Genomic DNA, 23972 nt, shown 5'->3' with positions numbered 1-23972 from the left:
ACCGCTCTGGCCCTAGTTTTTGAAAAAAATATTTTTATCAACTTCATTGATTTATAATTTTGTAGAATTTAGGTTTTTATTTTATCTATAGTTGTGTAGGTAAATCAGCAACACAATCAGTAAATTTTTGTCAGATGTGAGATAGAGACATATAGAGAACCATATTAAGGGAACAACAAATGGCCAAAGGTATCAAAAATGGAGGTTTTTTTTGTCTATAAGAATTAAATTTATTTGGAGAGTGGAGAATTAAAAAGGACATTGGAGTAAGGAAGCAGACATGCCGGTAATGGGTGGGATGTTGGAACAACATATGCACGAAAAGTTTAGTTAATCATATTGCAAATTACAGTACCATAATAAAAATGGTTAAAAGAAATTACAACACCATTCTTCAAAGTTATAGAATACATGTTAGTGAAATTTCTAGTGAATCATTAAACTTCCCAAATAGCCAAAACAATTCTGAGAAAAAATGAAAATAGGCAGCATCCATCATAAGCTCTAGGTTTAAACTATAGCATAAAACTATAGTACTAAAAACTGTGATGATATAAAAAGCACTCAAAAACAATAGAATAAAATTGAGAATTCAGAAGTAAGTCTACAGATACAATAAGAATAAGGATAATTTATGACAAATGCATTACAAGCTATGATGTTACTTATGCTCAATCTATTAAAAACACTGGAGCAAAGGTAAAACATCCTTTTTTTGGAGGAGACACACCCAGCAGTTCTGAGGGCTTACTTCTGGTTCTGCCTAAGGCAATACTCAGGGGACCATATGGGGTGCTGGGGATTGAACCCAGGTCAGTTACATGCAAGGTAAGCTCTGTATCAGCAATATTATAATGCTCACAGAACACATATCTTGATATGCACAGGGGTGCTAGAGAGCACTTCTTGTTCTGTGTTCAGGGACCACTCTTATCTGTGTTTGTGGGATCACATGTGTTTTTGGAGATTCAAACTAGGTTCTTTGTCGCAACCACATCAAGGCAAATGCCTTCACCTCTTTACTCTATCCAGCTCCACACCATGATATTGATTTAAGCATTTTCTTCAATAACTTGACTCCATTGGCAATGAAAATTAAACCTATGATACTAGAAAATTAAAGGTTCCTTCACTTTTTATTTTCAAAGATATGAAAGTTTAAGTAACCATATTGTGAAACACAATACCACAATAAAAACTGAAACTAAAATAAAAGTTATCTATTGAACGGAAAAAAATATTTGACATAGGATTTATATACAAGATATGTAAGTGCCCATAAAGCCCAACAATAACAAAGTAGCCACATTTAAAAAATGGAGATAGTCTGAACAGAGACATTTCATCAAAGGCAACATACAGATGGCCATGAGGAAGTTTCCATCATAACAGATTTTTAGAAAAATGCAAATTAAAGCAATGAGATAGCATTAGTAAGAGTGGCATCAGTCTGAAAATCTAGATAGAAACAAAGGCTGGTAGGGATACAGTGAAAAACATGCTCATTCACTGTTGTTGGCAATGTAAATTAATTCAGTGTCTGTGGAAAACAGTATGTATATTTCTCAAAAAATAAAACAACAGAACCACATTGATTGAATCATCTTGTTCAGCCTCATAAAACTGAGAAGGGAAAATGAATGGTACTAGGTCTAGACACACACATAAATATTTAGTGGAAATAAAATATGATCAGACCTGAACATCAAACCCAAAATTAATGACAACAGAAGCTATACCTAATTCACAGTAAGCTCAACAAGTGGGGACTAGTTACACTAGTATTCTGGGGGGGGGGGTTGTAAAAGAGGGAGATGTGGGATGCATACTGGGAACAGGGGTGGAGGGAGGACATCACTGGTGGTGGGAATGCCCTTGATTTATTGTCACTCTGAACCTTGAATATTACTGTAAAATATTTGTTATTCACTTTGGCCATAATAAAAATTAATAAAAATAAAATAAAATAAAACAACTATCTTATTATTCAGCAATTATACTTCTAGCTATCTATCTAAAGCATACAGAAACACTAAACTTTTCATTGCAGTGCTACTTAACAATAATGTTTCTAGAAACCAGCTAATTGCCTAACAACAGATGAGTAGATAATGAAATTGTGGCATATTTAGTCAATGGAATACTACTCAGTATAAAATAGATGAAAGCTCACATTTTGATACAACATTGAATAACTAAAAGAAGAATATGTTAAACAAAGTTAGTACAGAAGAGAAGGCCAAATTCTGAATGTTTTACTCATGTGTTTATAAAATAGTAAAGCACAGGCCAGTGAAACACTAGATTCTGACCACAGGATTGTGGTTATTGGTTATGAAGACAAGGGAAAGGGAACATATTGTCTAGTGATAACACTGTCTAACCCTAAACTCTTTTTTTTATTTAAGTAAAAATAGCTTTATTTAGAAAATATAAGTAACCAGAGGGAGATAAAGAAAAACTACTTTAGTTTAAAAATGTATTTTTCATACTCAGCATTTTTATCTTGAGGCATTTAGAGAAAAGCAGAAAACTATTTAAAAATAAGACATCCATAACATGTTTTATTATTATTTTGTAGCTTTGGGGCTATACCTGAAGTTGATCAGGGCCTATTCCTGGTTCTATGCTCAGCAGTTGCTCCATCCAGTCCTGGCAGGGCTTGGGGAGGCAGTGTGGTTCTAGGGATCAAACCTGGGTTCTCAGCATGCAAATCATGTGGCCAGCCTGTTGAACTATTTCTATGCCCTATAATATTGTTTTATTAAAAAACAAAGAACCTGCTTGGGTCAGAGTAATACAAGAGGCAGAGTGCACTTGTCTTGCATCCAGTCTACCTGGGCTTGATCCCAGGCACCATTTCTGATCCCCCAATTCTGCCAGGAGTGATCCCTAAGTATAGAACTGAAGTAAAAAGTAAAACCTGAGCACTGCTGGATGTGGCCCCCAAACCATAAAAAGCAAATAGAAAAAATGAGCTATTGATAAAATCATTATATATTTTATAAAGTATTTCAATTTTAGGCATCATTTATTGTTCATATGACAAAAAAGAGAAGATAAATAAGCTAATAAGCTTTATACCCTGCTGTTTCAAGTTTTTTTTGTTTGTTTTTGTTTTTTTTCTGTTTCAAGTTTTTATTAATATTATTCTAATTTTAAAATGTCACATTTTATGACATTTACAGTGTTCTGTAACTAGGTCTTTCACTGCTCTTTAATCTTCATTCATTCTATATTTAAAATCTTTATTTACTGGTATTTTTTAAATTACCATTTTTATGACTGTAATTGATTTATTTTCTGTTTGGCTAGAGTCTGCCATCAGTTTCAGAAGATAGACTCAAGAGTATAAAAATGTTTTTCTGGCTTGATAATGCCTGAGTAGTTCTTTACTCTTGAAGGACTGCAGCTTTTTAATTTTATTATTATTTTTTAGAACAGAGAGACATGGTGCCACTCTTTGGTTGAGGTGACATCTGAGATAAATGTTTTTTTTTTCTCCTTTCTTTTAAATGATTTATCTTCCTTATCTCAAATTTGAGTAATTTTTCTTTTACCTAATGACTTTTCTAGTCTGCAGTTTTAGTCAGGTTATATTTTTGGGTCCAAATTTCTACCACCAGTTGACCCATAAATTTAAGTGTTTGTTTCTAAAAAGGCATTGTCTTATATTTATTTGTCCTATTTAAAATTCTTTGTTCATTTTTTTTTGTCTTCAGGAACTACAGGAGTTTTGTGGTCAGTATATTTTACTTGTCTCCTACATATGCATCATTTCTCAGTTACCCTTTTTCCAATACAAATAATTTTCCTTTTGTGTGGGCTACTCATGCTTTTGGGTAGGTGGTTTTGAATCTAGGCTTCCCACATATTAAAACCATAATGCTATTTTTTGGATCTCTGTTTTGCTTATTTATTTTATTTTATTTTTTGCTTATTTATTTTAAAAGCCTCATTATTTTCAGTTATAGCCTGTTTTGGGGGCTTCTGAGTAGATTAAACTCTGTAGATGTTAATGTTTTTTTCATTTCCCCATGAACAGTTTCATTGTTCCTATCTTCTTTAATTATTTGATGAGTCTTTTTTTGCGAGGCTGTTGTGGTTGGGGCGACTCCACATCAGTCTCTGCAGCCAGGAGGCTGCACTCCTGACGATATTAATCTTGCAGTGCAGTTAATTGCTAAGAACTGGTGATGTGGAGTTGGGAGTCACAAAGCCTATAACCGAAGAGTGGGAAGGTGAGGAGGAGTTGAGAAACTGGTTATCAAACACAGTGCCTCTTATATGCAAAGCTCTTTTCTCCTGTCCCTTATCTACTTCAGGAGAAACACTATTAGCTCTTTTCTTCAAAGTAAAATGTATGTAGAGTTTAAAAGTCAATGATAATTAAAAGATTAAGAACAAACTATAGTGGTTCCATATTCTGCCTCTCGTCTCTTCTTTCAGTTCCTTTATGTCTGTCGAGGAAAGCACTCACGACCTTTTTGTTTTTTGAGGCATTGGGAGCCAGGCCCACATTCAGCTTGTGCTCATGGCTTATTCATGGGTCTGTATTCAGAGCTCTTGGCAATACTCAGGGCATCATATAGGATGCAGGGGATAGAACCTAGGTCTGCTACATGCGAAGCTAATGTACCCTACACCTCCTATCCAATATCCTATTGCTCCAAGGCTCACCTTTTAGCCCAATTTCCCTCCAAGATTCCTGAACAAATAACTTCCAAGCCTTTGAGAATCCTGTTGTATAAAGTAAGGTCATTCTTAGCTTATCCAAGAGCATTAAAATCAGTTTTTAAAGGAAATTTGTTAAGTAATTGCCCACACATTCATTTGTTTTCTAGGTTCTAAGATTACTATGTTGATAACCCCTGCCTTTGTGGCTTATATTTTTTGTTTTGTTTGTTTTGGGACAACTCCCAGGACTTATCCCTGGTTCTGTGCTCCAGGATAACTTTGGCAGGGTTTAAGATATATTGGTATTCAGTTTAAGGTGAACATATTGGTGTTAGATATGTTAGAACATACCTAACCTGGGTAGGTAGCAAGTAAGACAATCACCCTGCTAAATTGCTTTGAATGGATCTGAAATAATGGCTCCTGTCTCTGGAGTTTCAAGCCAGGAAAGGGTACAGAAATGTTGTTCAGCTTAATGTATTCCCATTACTGTATTCCACAGAGATAAACAGATGGGAACACATTAAGCTCAGAAGCTTCTGCACCTCAAAAGAAATAATGCCCAGGATACAAGAGCCACCCACTGAGTGGGAGAAACTATTCACCCCCATCAGATAAGGGGCTAATATCCAAAATATACAGGGCACTGACAGAACTTTACAAGAAAAAAAAATCTAATCCCATCAAAAAATGGGGAGAAGAAATGAACAGACACTTTGATAAAAAAGAAATACAAATGGCCAAAAGGCACATGAAAAAATGCTCCTCATCACTAATCATCAGGGAGATGCAAATCAAAATGATGAGATACCATCTCACACCACAGAGATTGGCACACATCACAAAGAACGAGAACAATCAGTGCTGGTGGGGATGTGGAGAGAAAGGAACTCTTATCCACTGCTGGTGGGAATGCCATCTAGTCCAACCTCTATGGAAAGCAATATGGAGATTCCTCCAAAAACTGGAAATTGAGCTCCCATTCGACCCAGCTATTCCACTCCTAGGGTTATACCCTCGGAACACAAGAATGCAATACAAAAAACCCTTCCTCATACCTATATTTATTGCAAGACTATTCACAATAGCCAGGCTCTGGAAACAACCAAGATGTCCTTCAACAGATGAATGGCTAAAGAAACTGTGATACATATACACAATGGAATATTATGCAGCCATCAGGAGAGATGAAGTCATGAAATTTTCCTATAATGGATATACATGGAATCTATTATGCTGAGTGAAATAAGTCAGAGGGAGAGAGAGACTCAGAATAGTCTCACTCATCTACGGGTTTTAAGAAAAATAAAAGTCATTTTTGCAACAATTCTGAGACAATGAGAGGAGGGTTGGAACTTTCAGCTCACTTCATGAAGCTCACCACAAAGAGTGGTGAGTGCAGTTAGAGAAATAACTACACTGAGAACTACCATAACCATGTGAATAAATGAGGGAACTGGAAAGCCTGTCTGGAGTACAGGTAGGGGAGAGAAATTTGGGACATTGGTGGTGGGAATGTTGCACTGGTGAAGGGGGGCGTTCTTTACATGACTGAAACCTAATCACAACCATATTTGTAATCAAGATGCTTTAATAAAGATATTATAAATAAAAAAAAGAAATTGTGTTCAACCAATAGCCAGACTATTCTAGCTGTAAAGACTAACTTGCAACTTAGACATGCCTGCTTCCTTCTGTCTGTCATTCATTCATTCTGTCTGCTTCATTCTTTGCAACAACTTCTGTTGGTCAGTGGTTGAAGATGCCAATCCAATTGGCTTTATTGTGGTAAATTACCACAAGTGGGGCTTTGGGAAGGATCAAAGTGACATGTTTCTGACAGTACTCTGCTCTACTTTAAATCTTATTTTTTCCCCTTTTAATTTACTTGAAATCAGAGAACCTGTGGTTTGAACTCCTGTATTTCTTTCTGCAATTCACTTCATAAGTATTATTTATTGGTTATAACACCCTTTTTTAGCTTCTCTCTGTGGCTCATTTTGGCAGTAGGTGGAGGTATGGCTTTCCAAGCAGTGATCCTGAACTGGGGCTTCTCCATTCTCTGCCAGCCAGAATGGTATTTGTGCAAGGGGCAGGGGCTCAACATATGGTGCTGCTCAAGCACCTGGTTTTGTAATAACACAGGCTACACAGGTGGTACTGGGCACCTCCACGGTCAGACTTGGTGGTGGTCAGGGTGCCATATGGACCAAGATTTGAACCTGGGAATACCCCACACACTAAGTTCTTTCAGTGCTGCATTAATTTGTTTTTAATGCATAGACTGCATTCTTCCTAAGAACTACTCTGACTTTTTAGATTGATCCTGACTGCTGTCGAAGATCAGTATGTATTTTGTAGATAACAGGGCACCTCAATTTAGACTTCTATCACCAATTCTATTATTTCCTGGTTGCATGCAGGTCTTCCCAGTTTCTTCTCTCTCCTCTCTCTTCTCCCTCTCTCTCCTCTCTCTCTCCTCTCTCTCCCTCTCTCCCCCTCCCTCCCCCTGTTCCTTCCCCCTCTCTTCCTCCCCCCTCTCTCCCTCTCTCTCCTTCCCCCTCTCTCCCTCCCCCTCTCTCCCTCCCCCTTCTACGTCCCCCTCTCCCTTCCTCCCTCCCTCCCCCATTTTTCTTCCCCCTGTCTCATCCCCCTGTCTCATCCCCTCTCCCCCTCTCTCCCCTTTCTCCTCCCCTCCCTCTCCCCCTCTCCCTCTCTCTTCCCCCCCTCCCCTCTCTCTCCCCTCTCTTCTCTCTCTCCCTCTCTCTCCTCTCTTGCCCTCGCTCTCCTCTCCTCTCTCCTCTCCTCTCCTCTCTCTCTCCTCTCCTCTCCTCTCTCTCCTTTCTCTCTCCTCTCTCTCTTCTCACACTCTCTCTTTCTCTCTCTCTTTGGGGGGGTCATACCCAGCAGTACTCAAATGATACTCCTGGTTCTGCGCTTTGAAATTGCTCCTGGCAGACTTAGGGGACCAAATGAGATGTCGGGAATCGAACCCAGTCGGACCTGGGTTGGCTGCATGCAAGGCAAATGCCCTGCTGATTGTGTTATTGCTCCAGCCCCACCAGTTTCTTCTTAAAAATCCTTTGTGTATTTCATGAACAATCACTGATCTACTGCTTCTCTTTCTACAGTTGAATCTCGCCTTCTCTCTTTCTTTGGGCATGCCAGACTTAAGTTAATTCTCTTAGGTGTGAATGGGTAGGAGGAAAGGGGATACTAGATGATAACAATTTGTAGCTATACATCCTAATCGCTAAGGGAAATGCAAAACAAATGTCTAAAGGCCAGATGATAGTACAGCTGTGAAGCATCTAGTCAACCTGATTTGATGCCTGGTATGAAGCATCATTAGGTCCTTTGCACATCACTGTGTATAAATCTTGGATGCACCCAGCATCAGCAGAGTGGGTGAACAAGGGACCCCCAGTACCCAGAGTCTGAGTGCCTTTGTATCTTTGAGCCTTTGCATTTGTACCTCTGGCCTGTTTGGATGAGAATTGCCTAAAGTGCCTGGGATATCCTGAACTATTTCTCTAGCTTCTTGTGCTAATTTCTTCCCTAGATGAATCAGCCACCAAACCAAAACTAAATGTCTTCCCTAAATGGATCTGTCCCCAAACCAAAACTAAATACCATTTTTATAGGTAGGCCGTTGATCATGAGAGCCATTCACCACTCAGCTCTTTTCCATATAATATTCTTTAATGTAAAATAGTTTACCCACTTCTGCTTATCTACCTTCTAAAAGTCTGAAATCAAGTTGATTCTTGCAGGAAGACTGTTTTCTCCCAATCTACTAGAATGTTTACTTTTGGGAGGGACACACCAGTGACACGAAGGGGCTACTCCTGACTCTGTGCTCAGAAATCGCTCCTGGCTTGGGGGACCATCTGGGACAACTGGGACCAAGCCTAGGTCTGTCCTGAGCCAGCCGTGTGCAAGGCAAACAACCCTACCTCTATGCTATCACTCCAGCCCCCTACTGGCATGTTTTCTTAGCTCCTCCAACTTCCACTATTCACCTTATTACTATATTTGCAGCTCATATTCTTTTGTAGATTAAACAGATATGTGTAAGGCATTGTATTTCTATAGTCCTGAATCCTAACACACTGCCTGTAATATGGTAAATATATAATACTTTCTATTGAATTGAAGAAATAGATATCCTAGAACAGGTTGGTTTTAGTCTTTAATCACCCATTTATTATTTGGTCACCAATACTTCAGAGTGAATTAGCAAGGCTGAGTTAGAAGTATTCCAGGATTTCTGCTGTGTACTTTGGCACATGGGAGGACTTTTGAACTTATGCTTCTGCTCTCCTCTGTGAAGCTGTTGTGAAGCATCCCACCCAGAACAGCTCTGGAGGGCATGATAACAGAGAATATCTCCTGAGGGCACATCAGCAGAGGTGAGCTGTCTCCACCCATGAAAGACAGAGCCAGAGGAGCATGGCTGCTGCTGGGCTTTGCGGTCACATACATTTTATTGCCAATGAACCCCAGCACAACAAATAGAAGACATCATACTAAAAGCATGACAATGGAGAAACAAACTGGCCAACATCATGCATAGAGAATGAAGATGGCAGCTCTTCTGACCCCAAAAGTGCCAACCACTTAGTTAGCCTCTCAGATAAGGAGTTCAGAGAAGAAATATGGAGGATCCTCATATAACTCAAAGAAAGCATGGATTGAGCTGAATGAACCACAAATAAGAGCCAAGAGGATATGAAAATAAAAATGATAAAACTCCACTCTGAAATAAAGGGACTGAAAAACTTGGTAAATGAAGTGAAAAACCTCACTGGAAAGCCTCTCTAACAGAGTAACAGTGCTAAGGACAGAATAAGTGAGCTGGAAGATGAATTGCATAACAACTCCATACAACAGAAGAGAATGGAAAAGAGCCTTAAAGCAAATGATCAGAGCTGGGAAGTATTCCAGGAAAGCAAAATGGCAGAGCACAATGAAAAGGCTAAACTGTCATCCTAAATTATATTTTCTGATGTGATATTTAAAATGTTTTTAAAAATCATACAAAATATCCTGTTCAGTAATTTATCTATTTAGTAGTAAATCTGGTATGCAACATGTATGTATTTTAAATGTTACATTCATTAGAATTTGACTCATCTAGAGATATTATTCATAGTTAAGAGAATGTCTTTGGATAGACAATTGAGGGCCTAAAGAGAAGACTGTTCACTTTTATATGGAACTAAACTGGGTGTTCTGCATGGTCTGAGGCTTTCAAATGCTATCAAATATTTTCTTAATAACCTCATCAATTTAGCTAAAATAAGTACCTTATTTTATTTTCAAATAAAAGTTAGATGGAAATGAGAATTCAATGGACAAGAACTGAGTGCTGTATGTCAATTAAAAGCTTCTTACCTGGCGACTCTTCCTCGAAGATCTCCAACTCCTTGAAGATGTTTGTTGTTTAGCTCCTGAACTGCATAATTAGTTCCTGTGGCCACCTGGTCTCGAATTCTGATTTGGTTTTCTAAAATCTGTAATTTTTGGTTAAAATTCCCATCAGTGTTTCTCCACATGACAGAAAAGAATCAGTCAAATAGAATTTATAAAACTGAATACATTTATAACTAATTAACAGGTTCTACCATTGAGAAGCACCCTGTGCTTATTAAACAGAGAGGCAGTAATAATAGTCAAAATTCTGCTGGTCTTTGTTATGATGAAATGAATTTTTTCAAATAAGTTCCAAATATACTTCCCAAAAATATCAGAATACAAATTTTGTGATAACATCGGTCAAAATTTAAGTACTGACATCTTATTCAAAATTTTTACAAATATTATATGAACTAAACAAAAATTTTAGAATGCTGACAAGGCTAGGTTGCTGTTTAGTGATTATTTGTTATAACATTTTCCAGGAATTGGTGATAAGTGATGATAAATTTACTTCCAAAATAAATAATTTTTCTTATGTTCTCTTCTTTACTGATCAAAACCATAATGAAGTATTACAACTAATGCAAACAGATCTGAATTAAACTTTATACATATATACTGGCTAAAATTTCTTGCTCTAGATTAGAATAATTTTTTTCAGTTTAGGCCCTCTGCTTTACAATCCTATTAATAGGGTTTTAGAGTTACACTGTTTCAACTCCAAATCCATTACCAATATCAGCATCCCTCCACTATTGCCCTATTGTTCTAGGTTTTTATGGAACATTAGAGATTTGGGCTTCAGTGTGCTCAGGATTGATGCTGATAATACTAATACCTTAATTAAGTGTTCTGAAATAGAGCTGTCTTATCTTATATTACTAGATTGGTCAGCCTAAGAACAGTACTTTTATTTATTATTTTTTTTGTATTCGTTTTTTGGTTTTTGGGCCACACCTGTTTGACGCTCAGGGGTTACTCCTGGCTATGAGCTCAGAAATCGCTCCTGGCTTGGGGGGGACCATATGGGACGCCGGGGGATCAAACCGCTGTCCGCCCTACACTAGCGCTTGCAAGGCAGACACCTTACCTCTAGCGCCACCTTCCCGGCCCCTTTTTTTTTGTATTCCTAAAAAAATTTTTTTAGAGCCATTTCTGGCAATGCTTTGGACTTATTCTCATCTCTGCACTTAGGAATCACTCCTGATAGTGTTCAGGAGACCATATGAGATGACAGGATCAAACCCAGATCAGTCATGTACAAAGGAAGTGCCTTACTTTTTTTGTTTGTTTGTTTTTGTTTTATTTGGGAGACACACCCAGTGGTGTTCAGGTTTACTTCTGACTAGCTTGGGGGATTATATTGGATATGTTGGAAGAGGTAGTAATTTTTAAATTAAAAAAATTATGCTTGTATGTAACAGTTATACCTTGATATTCAATCATTTCTATGTTAGCAAAAATATAAAAATAATTTATAAACAAAAAGTCAAAGCATAAGACTTTTAAAACCACAAATTTGTTATATAAGAAAATATGTTTAGTTACTATAGTTGACTTCAGAAAATAAACAAAGCAATACAACATCTACCACTATGATAAAAATCTATGTTGTTCCCAAATTCAAATGTCAACACAATGAACATTAGGATTTTGATATTTGAACTTTTCAGGGCAGGGGGACATATATTCAGGTCATAGTAGGAAGTATCATGATTTTGAAAAACATTCGAGTTTAGTTGCTGTATTTGATCAAGGTCTAAACTATGCTTTACCTGATGTTTATTTTTTGAAGAAGACATGTAGTAAACTATATAATAGTAATAAAAAGGAAATAAAATATTTTCTTAACATAAACTTGTCTTGCTAAACAAATGTATGTAACTAAAGAGATCAATATGATGTAATAAAGGCCCTAGTAAAATAAAATAGTAAATATGTAGAACACATTAAGTAGAATCAAGGGGAGGAGATATTTTACAAATGGTGTTGGATTTCTAGTCACATTTGTTTATTTACATTTATTCTGGTTACTAATGTGGAGCCTTACTTTATATCATACATCAAGACAGATTTTAGAAAAATTAGAAGAGTTATGCCATAAAATAGTAAATAAAAGAAGATATTATTTTATCTCTGAATCTTGTTGCTTATTCTTTTTGTTTATTTGGGGCCACACCTGGGTGATGCTCAAGGGTTTCTCCTGGCTCTGTATTCAGGAATTATTTCTGGCAGTTTTCAGGGTACCATAGGGGATATTAGAGATCAAACCTAGGTCAACTACAAGGTTAGTGCTCTACTCTCTGTACTCTATCCAGCCTCATGAATCTCATTCTTTATTCTTAAAAATAATGAGAGGAGCCTGTAGTGAAATAGCTTAGTGTCTTAGAATGATTTCTATAAAAGAGTGAAGTTGTGATTTAAATCACCAGTTCTGTACATATGCCAAATAAATATAGTTGATATAAGCTAGCTGGAGAAATACAATCCATATTATTGCCAAGGGATGCTTCAATCAGTTTCAACTAGTTTGTAAGAGCCAGCCATGCATATGTCTTCCCTTTGTTATGTTCAGTACCATCATCCTGGTGTTTGAACTTAATAATGGTAAGAGTATTTACACCAACAGAAACTAACACTATAGGCCAGGTTTTTATTCCGAAAAAAAGTGCTGTTTATTAAACATTGATCTTATGGTTTTTACAATTTTTTACTTATGGGTTTTACAATTATTTAAAATAAAAACATCACTTTTTTGAGGAATGTCCATATTTTTTAAATATATTTTTATTTAAGTAACATGATCATATATGGGTTACAGTCATAACCAGAACACCCCCCTTCACCAGTGTAACATTACCCCCTCCCCTTTCCCATCCCCTGCCTGTATTCGAGACAGGCATTCTACTACAGTTATTTGTTTTTAAGTAAGTAAGTAAGTAAGTTGTAAAAAAATATAGTAAAGGTGTGATAATGGCAATTGCCATTGTTTGCATAGGTCCAGAAAAATGGGAAAATGGAGAAAAACTCCTTGACCTGATTACAAAAAGACCTCACCCTATTGGCATAAGACAGACTCTGGGTTCCAGGCATACCAGTTCATCCAACTCCAGTCAAGAGGAATGTCCATATTAATTTTCATAAGGGCTGCATTAGACGACATTTCCATGAGCAGTAAATGAGAGTTCCTTTCTCCCCACATCCCCACCAGCACTAATGGTCTTGTTCTTTGTGCCAGTCTCTGTGGTGTGAGATGGTACCTTATTATTGTTTTGATTTGCATCTCACTGATGATTAGTGATGTGTAACATTTTTTCTTGTGCTTTTTGGCCATTTGTACCTTTTCTTTGAGGAAGAGTCTGTTCATACCACTCCTATGGATATACCTTAGGAACACAAAAATGCAATACAAAAATCCTTTCCTCACACCTATACTTATTGCAGCGCTATTTCCAATAGCCAGACTCTGAAAACAATTCAGATGCCCTTTAACAGATGAATAGCTAAAGAAACTATGGTACATATACACAATGGAATATTATACAGTTGTCAGGAGAGATGAAATCATGACATTTTCCTATACATGGATGAATAGAGACCATTATGCTGATTTGAAATAAGTCAAAGGGAGAGTGACACAGAATAGTCTCCTGATCTACAGTTTTTAAGAAAAATAAAAGACATTATTGTAATAATTCCCAGGGATTGGGGCCATAAGGATCAGCTCACAACATGACACTCACCTCAAAGAGGGGTGAGTGCCATTAGAGAAATAATACACTAATAACTATCATGACAATATTAATGATTGAGTTAAATAGAATGCCTATCTTGAATACAGGAAGGGGTGTGGGAGGAGGGAGATGGAGCATTGGTGGTGGGAATGTTGCACTGGTGAATGGGGTGTTCTTTTTGTGACTGAAAATTAACTAGTCATGTTTGTAACCACAGTGTTTAAATAAAGATATTATTAAAAATAAAAAAATAAAAAACTTCACTGAAAATAAATAAGATTTAAAAGGTTCTAAAAGCCCTAAAAAAGAAATTTGCCAGACTTTAACAGGTTATGAAAGAGAGCATGAAAATTGTTAATTATTTTGAAAAAGTAATGAGGCTCATTTCTAACAAATTATTATTATCTATCAAATTAGAAAATATTAAAATAATTAATATAAAAATATAGGCTTAGACAGTGAAAAAAGCACTCTCATATTTTACCAATGGAAGTGAAACCAGCTTTGCACTTTTGGGTTTGTTTTGTTTGTTTTTGTTTTGGGGTTACAACTAGTGGTGCTCAGGTCTTACTCTTGGCTTTGCACTCAGGGATCACTCCTGATGGGCTTTGGGAAAGGACTATATGGGATGTTGGGGATCAAATTTGGGTCTTCATATGCAAGGTAAATGTCCTGTCCTCTGTAGTATCATTCTGGCCCCAGTTTTACTCTTCTGGAAAAGCAATTGATCAACATGCATCAAGAACTTCATGAACCACTATGTTCATTCCTGATAATTCTACTATTTGACTCTATAGAATGGAAATAATGAAAAGACATTTTCATTAATAAATGAAAGTTATTTCAATATTAGGAAAACAATACAGTAAGTCATGTTATATATGTCATAAAAAAGTTTGAAATAACTTATGAAAGGCCAGAGAGAGCTTTGCATTTCGCTGACCCAGGTTTGATATTTGGCACCCTTTCCCTGAGCACCATTAGGAGTGCTCTCTGAATGCAGAACTAGAAGTAATCCCTGAGGATCGCTGGGTGTGGTGCCCAATGTACCACCACCAACAAATAAAATAACATGAAAGAGTTCATAATACAATTTTGGATTGAAGGTTGTGCTTACAAATATAATCTCAGCGTCCTAATGGTTTCAGGCTCAGCCTAGGACTAAGGAGAGTGGCAACTGAGTGCTTATCATAGGTCATTTGGTGCTAGACTGTGAGAAAATTCTTTTAGAGGTGAAACATTTTTCCCCCCAGACTTCCAAAATAATTGCAATGAATAAAGTATTGTCTTTATAAGTTGTGGAAAAAGGCAATAAGTAACGTTATACAGATTCTTCTCTTTGTAAGGTAAAATAAAGTTTTAAATTCACAATTTGCAGCCAGATTAAATAAAGAAATAATTAAAAAAAAACACAAGTGTCAACACTACAGACAATGACCTGGATTGGACAAACTAGTTTGCCTGGAGCCTAGAATTGGTCTTATGCCAGGAAACTTCAGGGGTAGGGTCTCCTTGTATTTTGGCCAAGGCTTTTCCTTTCCATGTCCCTCATATTTTAGTGGGCCTATGCAAACAATAATTGCCATTCTAACACCGTTTTTACTGTGCTCCTTTGACTCTAATCCTTAAGAAAAACAACCCACTTAAACTTTTGAGGTTAACTTAAACTAATATGCATGTGCATGGAAATGTAAAAAAGTACTTTGTCCAGACGCCATTTTCAGGGAGGGACTTCAGAGCATAAAAGCCGGCTATCCTTTGCAAAAGCTGGCTCCCTGTGTGTGACACCAGGCGGGGAAAATCCGCGAAAGTACACCGGCCCAGTGGGGCTCAGCTGTGAAAGACTGTGAGTGTGACCTGTCTATGTCTGTCTACTGTCCTCTTGCGTGAAACTCTTGCGAGTGGGGCAAAAAGAGCCTCCAGAAACCTCGCTCGCCCAGACGCCATTTTCAGGGAGGGACTTCAGAGCATAAAAACCGGCTATCCTTTGCAAAAGCTGGCTCCCTGTGTGTGACACCAGGCGGGGAAAATCCGCGAAAGTACACCGGCCCAGTGGGGCTCAGCTGTGAAAGACTGTGAGTGTGACCTGTCTATGTCTGTCTACTGTCCTCTTGCGTGAAACTCTTGCGAGTGGGGCAAAAAGAGCCTCCAGAAACCTCGCTCGCCCAGACGCCATTTTCAGGGAGGGACTTCAGAGCATAAAAACCGGCTATCCTTTGCAAAAGCTGGCTCCCTGTGTGTGACACCAGGCGGGGAAAATCCGCGAAAGTACACCGGCCCAGTGGGGCTCAGCTGTGAAAGACTGTGAGTGTGACCTGTCTATGTCTGTCTACTGTCCTCTTGCGTGAAACTCTTGCGAGTGGGGCAAAAAGAGGCTCAGAGGAGCACGGCCGCTCCGCTTCGCTACGCGGCCGTGCACTCTTTCTAAGGAAAGAACTCCATTGCAACAAGAAGGAAAAATCACACTAAGAACGGCGCTATATCACAGAAGCAAATATTTCTCTCTGGACTGTCTTCTCTGTTACATGCTCGGGCCTAAGATTTGACCCAGTGTGAGGCTTCATCCACGGAGGACTCCCCTCCCTTAGAGGCAAGTCAGCCAATCCAGAAAGGGAGGAGCCAGAGGAGTGTGCTGCCTACATCATATAGACAATGAATACCACTACAACACGTAGAAAAACCCACAATACAAATGTGACAATGGGGAAACAGCGCAGGCCAGCATCAGACATAGAGAATGAAGATGACAATTCTGAGGACCAGATAATGACTGAACAACTAATCAACCTCTCAGATAAGGACTTTAGACTAGCAATATGGAAGGTGCTCAACAGACTCCAAGAAACCATGGATCGAGTTGAACAGAACACTAATAAGAACCAAGAAAATATGAAGGCAGAAATGACAAAACTCCAAACTGAAATAACATGTCAACTAACAGGCCTGAAAAACTCAGTAAATGAAGTGAATGACAAAATGGATAAGCTCTGGGACAGGGTATCAGAAGCTGAGAATAGACTTGGTGCTGTGGAAGATGAGATACATAACAATTCCATACAGCAGGAGAGATTGGACAAAAAACTTAAAGCAAATGAGCAGACAATGGAAAAATTAGTCAAAGAATGGGAACAGACGAAAATAGAAGTCTATGATAAGATCAACAGAAACAACTTAAGAATCATTGGAGTCCCAGAGACCCAGGAAGAAAATTTCCAGGAAGAATCAATGGTCAAGAACATCATTAAAGAGAAACTTCCAGAGCTAAAGAATATATGTGATCAAATCCTGCATGCCCGAAGAGTACCAACCAAAAGAGACCCCAGAAAAACCACCCCAAGACACATCCTAGTCACAATGACAAATCCCACAGATAGAGACAGAATTCTGAAAACAGCAAGATCAAAAGGGGAAATCATGTTCAAGCAAGCTTCCCTGAGATTTACAGCAGACCTGTCACCAGAAACGCTCAATGCCAGAAAGCAGTGGTGGGATATTGTGACAAGACTGAATGAAATGAATGCTTCACCCAGAATACTATACCCAGCAAAACTCACTTTCTGGTTTGATGGAAGAATACATGGTTTCACAGACAAAAAACAGCTCAGAAACTTCACAGACACAAAACCAGTCTTAAGAGAAAAACTGAAAGACCTAATCTAAGACAAGACTACCCAAAAGACACACCAAATTTTGAAATAAAGATGGCGTTAAATCCCAGGACAATTCTTTCTCTCAACGTCAATGGACTAAATGCACCAGTTAAGAGACACAGAGTGGCTAAATGGATCAAAAAACTCAATCCAACCTTCTGCTGCCTACAAGAAACGCACCTGAATAGTCAGAACAAACATAGACTCAAAATAAAAGGCTGGAGAAAAGTTATCCAAGCAAACAACACCCATAAAAAAGCTGGAGTGGCCATACTAATATCAGATAATGCAAACTTTATACTCAGGAAGGTTGTAAGGGACAAAGACGGACATTTTATATTAATCAAGGGGTACGTAGAGCAGGAAGAATTCACTCTCCTAAACATATATGCACCGAATGAGGGGCCAGCAAAATATTTAATACAACTGCTGACAAATCTGAAAAATAATATCAACAACAACACAATAATTGTGGGGGACCTAAACACGGCTTTGTCAACACTGGACAGGTCAACCAGACTGAAACCCAACAAGAATATACTAGACCTGAGGAGAGAAATGGAAGAAAGAGGCCTAGTGGATATATATAGGACACTCCATCCCCAGAAACCTGGATACACATTCTTCTCCAATGTACATGGGACATTCTCCAGGATAGACTACATGCTGGCACATAAAACATACCTCCATAAGATCAAGAGGATAGAAATTTTGCAGACTACCTTCGCTGACCACAAGGCTCTGAAATTATTTGTGAACTCCAAAGGGACTCAGAAGAAACACTTTAACACCTGGAAGTTAAACAGCCTCATGCTCAATAACCAGTGGGTCCGAGATGAAATCAAGGAGGAAATAAAAAGGTTCCTGGAAACAAATGACAATAAAGACACAAACTCTCAGAACTTATGGGACACAGCAAAAGCAGTACTGAGAGGAAAATTTATAGCTTTGCAAGCACACATCAGGAAGGAAGAAGGAGCTTACCTGAGTAGCTTAATGACACAGCTAATAGAACTAGAAAATGCTCAACAAAAGGACCCAAGAACAGGAAGACAGAAGGAAATAACAAAGCTGAGAGCAGAAATCAACGAAGTGGAAACTCAAAAAACAATCCGAAAGATCAACGAAAGCAGAAGTTGGTTCTTTGAAAAAATAAACAAGATTGATAGACCACTGGCAAACCTAACAAAGAAAGAGAGAGAGAGAAACTTGATAACTCGTATCAGGAATGAAAAAGGAGAGATCACTACTGATATGACAGAGATTCAAAGGGTAATCAGAAACTACTTTGAAAAACTCTACGCCACTAAAAATGAGAACCTGGAAGAAATGGATAAATTCTTGGACTCTTATAATCTTCCACGGTTGAAGGAAGAGGATGTAGCATATCTAAACACCCCCATCACCATTGATGAAATTAAAACAGTAATCAAATGTCTGCCGAAAAACAAAAGCCCAGGTCCAGATGGATTCACTAATGAATTCTATCAAACTTTCCAAGAGGAACTACTGCCAATCTTGGCAAGACTCTTTCATGAAATTGAACAAACAGAAACACTTCCAAATAGCTTTTATGAAGCCAACATCACCTTGATACCTAAACCAGACAGAGACGCTACCAAAAAAGAAAATTACAGACCAATATCACTGATGAATGCAGATGCAAAGATCCTCAACAAAATCCTGGCAAATAGGATTCAATGCCTCATTAAGAAGATCATCCACTACGATCAAGTAGGTTTCATCCCAGGAATGCAAGGCTGGTTTAACATCCGTAAATCTATCAACATAATACACAACATCAATAACAAGAAAAATAAAAACCACATGATCATATCAATAGATGCAGAGAAAGCATTTGATAAGGTCCAACACCCATTCTTGATCAAAACTCTCAGCAAGATGGGAATGGAGGGAACCTTTCTCAATATAGTGAAGGCCATCTACCACAAGCCAGTGGCAAATATTATCCTCAATGGAGAAAAACTGAAAGCCTTCCCTCTAAATTCTGGCACAAGACAAGGCTGTCCTCTCTCACCACTCCTATTCAACATAGCACTGGAAGTACTTGCTATAGCGATTAGGCAAGAAAAGGATATCAAGGGAATCCAGATAGGAAAGGAAGAAGTCAAGCTCTCACTGTTTGCAGATGACATGATACTCTACTTAGAAAACCCTAAAGACTCTATCAAAAAGCTTCTAGAAACAATAGACTCATATAGCAAGGTGGCAGGCTACAAAATTAACACACAAAAATCAATGGCCTTTCTATACACCAACAGTAATAAAGAAGAAATGGACATTAAGAAAACAACCCCATTCACAATAGTACCACACAAACTCAAATATCTTGGAATCAACTTGACTAAATATGTGAAGGACCTATACAAAGAAAACTATAAAACTCTGCTCCAAGAAATAAGAGAGGACACACGGAAATGGAAACACATACCCTGCTCATGGATTGGCAGGATTAACATCATCAAAATGTCAATACTCCCCAAGGCATTATACAGATTTAATGCCATCCCTCTAAAGATACCCATGACATTCTTCAAAGAAGTGGATCAGACACTTTTGAAATTCATTTGGAACAATAAACACCCTCGAATAGCTAAAGCAATCATTGGGAAAAAGAATATGGGAGGAATTACTTTTCCCAACTTTAAACTGTACTACAAAGCAACAGTTATCAAAACAGCATGGTATTGGAATAAGGATAGGTCCTCAGATCAGTGGAATAGGCTTGAATACTCAGAAAATGTTCCCCAGACATACAACCATCTAATTTTTGATAAAGGAGCAGGAAATCCTAAATGGAGCAGGGAAAGCCTCTTCAACAAGTGGTGTTGGCACAATTGGATAGCCACTTGCAAAAAATTAAACTTAGACCCCCAGCTAACATCATGTACAAAGGTAAAATCCAAATGGATTAAAGACCTCGATATCAGCCCCAAAACCATAAGATATATAGAACAGCACATAGGCAAAACACTACAGGACATTACAGGCATCTTCAAGGAGGAAACTGCACTCTCCAAGCAAGTGAAAGCAGAGATTAACAGATGGGAATATATTAAGCTGAGAAGCTTCTGCACCTCAAAGGAAATAGTGCCCAGGATACAAGAGCCACCCACTGAGTGGGAGAAACTATTCACCCAATACCCATCAGATAAGGGGCTAATCTCCAAAATATACAAGGCACTGACAGAACTTTACAAGAAAAAAACATCTAACCCCATCAAAAAATGGGGAGAAGAAATGAACAGACACTTTGACAAAGAAGAAATACGCATGGCCAAAAGACACATGAAAAAATGTTCCACATCACTAATCATCAGGGAGATGCAAATCAAAACAACGATGAGATACCACCTCACACCCCAGAGAATGGCACACATCACAAAGAATGAGAATAAACAGTGTTGGCGGGGATGTGGAGAGAAAGGAACTCTTATCCACTGCTGGTGGGAATGCTGTCTAGTTCAACCTTTATGGAAAGCGATATGGAGATTCCTCCAAAAACTGGAAATCGAGCTCCCATACGATCCAGCTATACCACTCCTAGGAATATACCCTAGGAACACAAAAATACAATACAAAACCCCCTTCCTTACACCTATATTCATTGCAGCTCTATTTACCATAGCAAGACTCTGGAAACAACCAAGATGCCCTTCAACAGATGAATGGCTAAAGAAACTGTGGTACATATACACAATGGAATATTATGCAGCTGTCAGGAGAGATGAAGTCATGAAATTTTCCTATACATGGATGTACATGGAATCTATTATGCTGAGTGAAATAAGTCAGAGAGAGAGAGAAAAACGCAGAATGGTCTCACTCATCTATGGGTTTTAAGAAAAATGAAAGACACCCTTGTAATAATAATTTTCAGACACAAAAGAGAAAAGAGCTGGAAGTTCCAGCTCACCTCAGGAAGCTCACCACAAAGAGTGATGAGTTTAGTTAGAGAAATAACTACATTTTGAACTGTCCTAATATTGAGAATGTATGAGGGAAATGTAGAGCCTGTTTAGGGTACAGGCGGGGGTTGGGTGGGGAGGAGGGTGATTTGGGACTTGGGTGATGGGAATGTTGCACTGGTGATGGGTGGTGTTCCTTTTATGACTGAAACCCAAACACAATCATGTATGTAATCAAGGTGTTTAAATAAAAAAAAAATTAAAAAAAAAAAAAAAAAAGTACTTTGTCTTCAATGTTTAAGGAGTTACATAAGTTTTATGGCTTTAGATTGCTTTGTGTGTTGCTAAGAAATATTATGTACTACAATCTGGGGACTTGAGGGACAAAGTAATTGTACATGGGTTCTATTTTATTTTTCTTAATGTTCTTTGGCTGAAAGTTTAAAGTTCAGACATCAGCAATGGGACTACTGAGAATTCTGTTTATGGGTGATTGTCCTTCCATTGTAACTTTACCTTGTCCTCTTTCTTTGCATCTTTGTTCTTATAATTAAAATAAATTAATAAGAAGGAAAAAAAAGGAAAAAAATAAGTGTCAACAGCTAACATTCAAATCTATTGAAAAGAAATGTTTAGGACCATAGTAACAGCACAAGTGGGTAGGGCATTTGCCCTGTTGGATCCCTGGCATTCCTTATGGTCCCTTGAGCACTGCCAGGAGCAACCTGAGTGCAGAGCCAGCAGTAACCACTGAGCATCGCCAGGTGTGGCCCCCAAACAAACAAACAAAAATGATTAATATCAAGAACAAAGAGATAGTACAGTGGGTAAGGCACTTAACTTGCACACAGTTGACTTGAGTTTGATTCCAGTCCCCCAGGTCTGCCAGGAGTAATAAAGGACCATAGAACCAAGAGCAAGCCTGGAGTACAGTGGATGTAGTTCCCGCTCTTCCTCACAAATTTTTTCAACTCTGAGGACCTGATTTAGGTGTCAACTCACACTCGAATCTTTTTTAACATTATGCAAATAGGATGACTTAATTAGTGAATTTATTTAAAGTACTTGGATAGTTTTCATTCATTCATTCATTCATTCATTTATTTAATTTTTGAAGACCCCGCAGCTGTGTGCCATCAGGTGCTCTCCTCAGCCCCCCAGACACACTCCGGCTCCCCCATGCCACTTCTGGCTGGGCCTGGTTGGAACTGGAACTGAATTAATTGGAATCAGAGCATATCGGTGTTCGAGGCCTTGCACGGGCTGCATCTCTGAGAGCTAAGATGTTCTTAGCGCTGGGTCACCCTCGGTCGGTGCTAGGAGTGATCCACTGTTGGGTGCCTGGGCCACCTCCCCAGGTACAGTGTTTGAGGCGGTGTCTCCAAGGGTCTCTGAGGGTCTCGAAGAGTCTCTAAAGTCTCTGAGAGTCTCCAGGATCTCAAGGGGTTTCTAGGGTCCCCAAGGTTTCCAAGGATGTCTGAAGGTCTTGACTCTTGAGAGTCTCATCTCCAGGGGCCCCAGGGTCTCTAGAGTCTCAGAGGGTCTCCAGGTTCTCCAAGTGTCTGAGGGTCTCGAGGGTCTGTGGAGGCGGGGTGTGGGGAGATGCCTGATGTGACTGACGCGGGACCCCCCTCACGCTTCAGGAGAACGGGCTGTTGGCTGAGATCGAGTTCTGAGCGCCCTGCACGAGCAGACTAAGCTGCCGGTGGTCAAGAAGGCGATGGATGTTGATTCGGGAGGCCGACTCGATGGTGGTGATCAACTTGCAGTCTGTGCTCACATGAAGCTAGCTGCACATGAAGGCCTCAGACAACGTGCATCTCCTGGTCATGGTCGAGGGCGCTTCAAGGTGGGCATCACCCCAAAGTGGGTGTCACTTCAGGGTGGGCATCACCTCAGAGCAGGAGCTCCTGAGGGTGGACATGGCCTCAAAACGGGCCTGGCTTTTGGGGGGTATTGTTTGGTTTGGTTTTGACCTTGGACCCTTTCAGCATCAAGGCCTCCCAATACTGGAACTATGTCAAGGTGGAAATCCTGGCAAGTAGCATCCCCCACTTCCACTTATTTTCCTCAATTCAGTCCAGATCTACATAATTTCATAAAAGTGAAATTATTTTAGTTTTTAGATATTATTTATTTTTGTTTGTTTGCTTTGGTTGAGTCTCACTCTGGAACCCAGAGCCCCCCTTTCCCCAGGAGCCTGGCTCCCCTGAGATTCCCCTACTCTTCTCCTTTCACCAGGAGGGACCTGGATTTCCCACAGGGGTCCGCCAGGAGGAGTCTGACAGAAAACAGGATTTTCTTTTTTTTTTTTTTTTTTTTTTGTGTGTGTGGGGTGTCACACCCGGCAGCACTCAGGGGTTTCTCCTGGCTCTACGCTCAGAAATCGCTCCTGCCAGGCATAGTTTTCATTTTTATAGAAAGTAGTTATTAATTCATTTGTTGAACAATTTCTTCTTTATAATGTTCCAACTTTTAATCTTTAAAAAAGTCTACATAAATTGTTTAAAACTTAACTTTCTCTTTCCCCAATCTTTGTAATCATGATGACCACTTGGTTG

General features: G+C 38.8%; 1 protein-coding gene across 1 annotated transcript in view; it reads right to left on the bottom strand.

Moving 5' to 3' along the window:
* Nucleotides 1-23972, bottom strand: part of FAM81B (family with sequence similarity 81 member B) — a 64836-nt gene that overhangs the window by 27913 nt on the left and 12951 nt on the right. The window contains exon 3 of the mRNA XM_049769147.1: nucleotides 10075-10193. Coding sequence (XP_049625104.1) covers nucleotides 10075-10193 — 119 coding nt within the window. The remainder of the gene's footprint in view (nucleotides 1-10074; nucleotides 10194-23972) is intronic.

The sequence above is a fragment of the Suncus etruscus genome, chromosome 2 (genome assembly GCF_024139225.1).
Source record: "Suncus etruscus isolate mSunEtr1 chromosome 2, mSunEtr1.pri.cur, whole genome shotgun sequence".
Taxonomy (NCBI): Eukaryota; Metazoa; Chordata; class Mammalia; order Eulipotyphla; family Soricidae; genus Suncus; species Suncus etruscus.
Note: the sequence above shows the minus strand (reverse complement) of the source record. Positions and strands in the feature narration are given on the sequence as shown.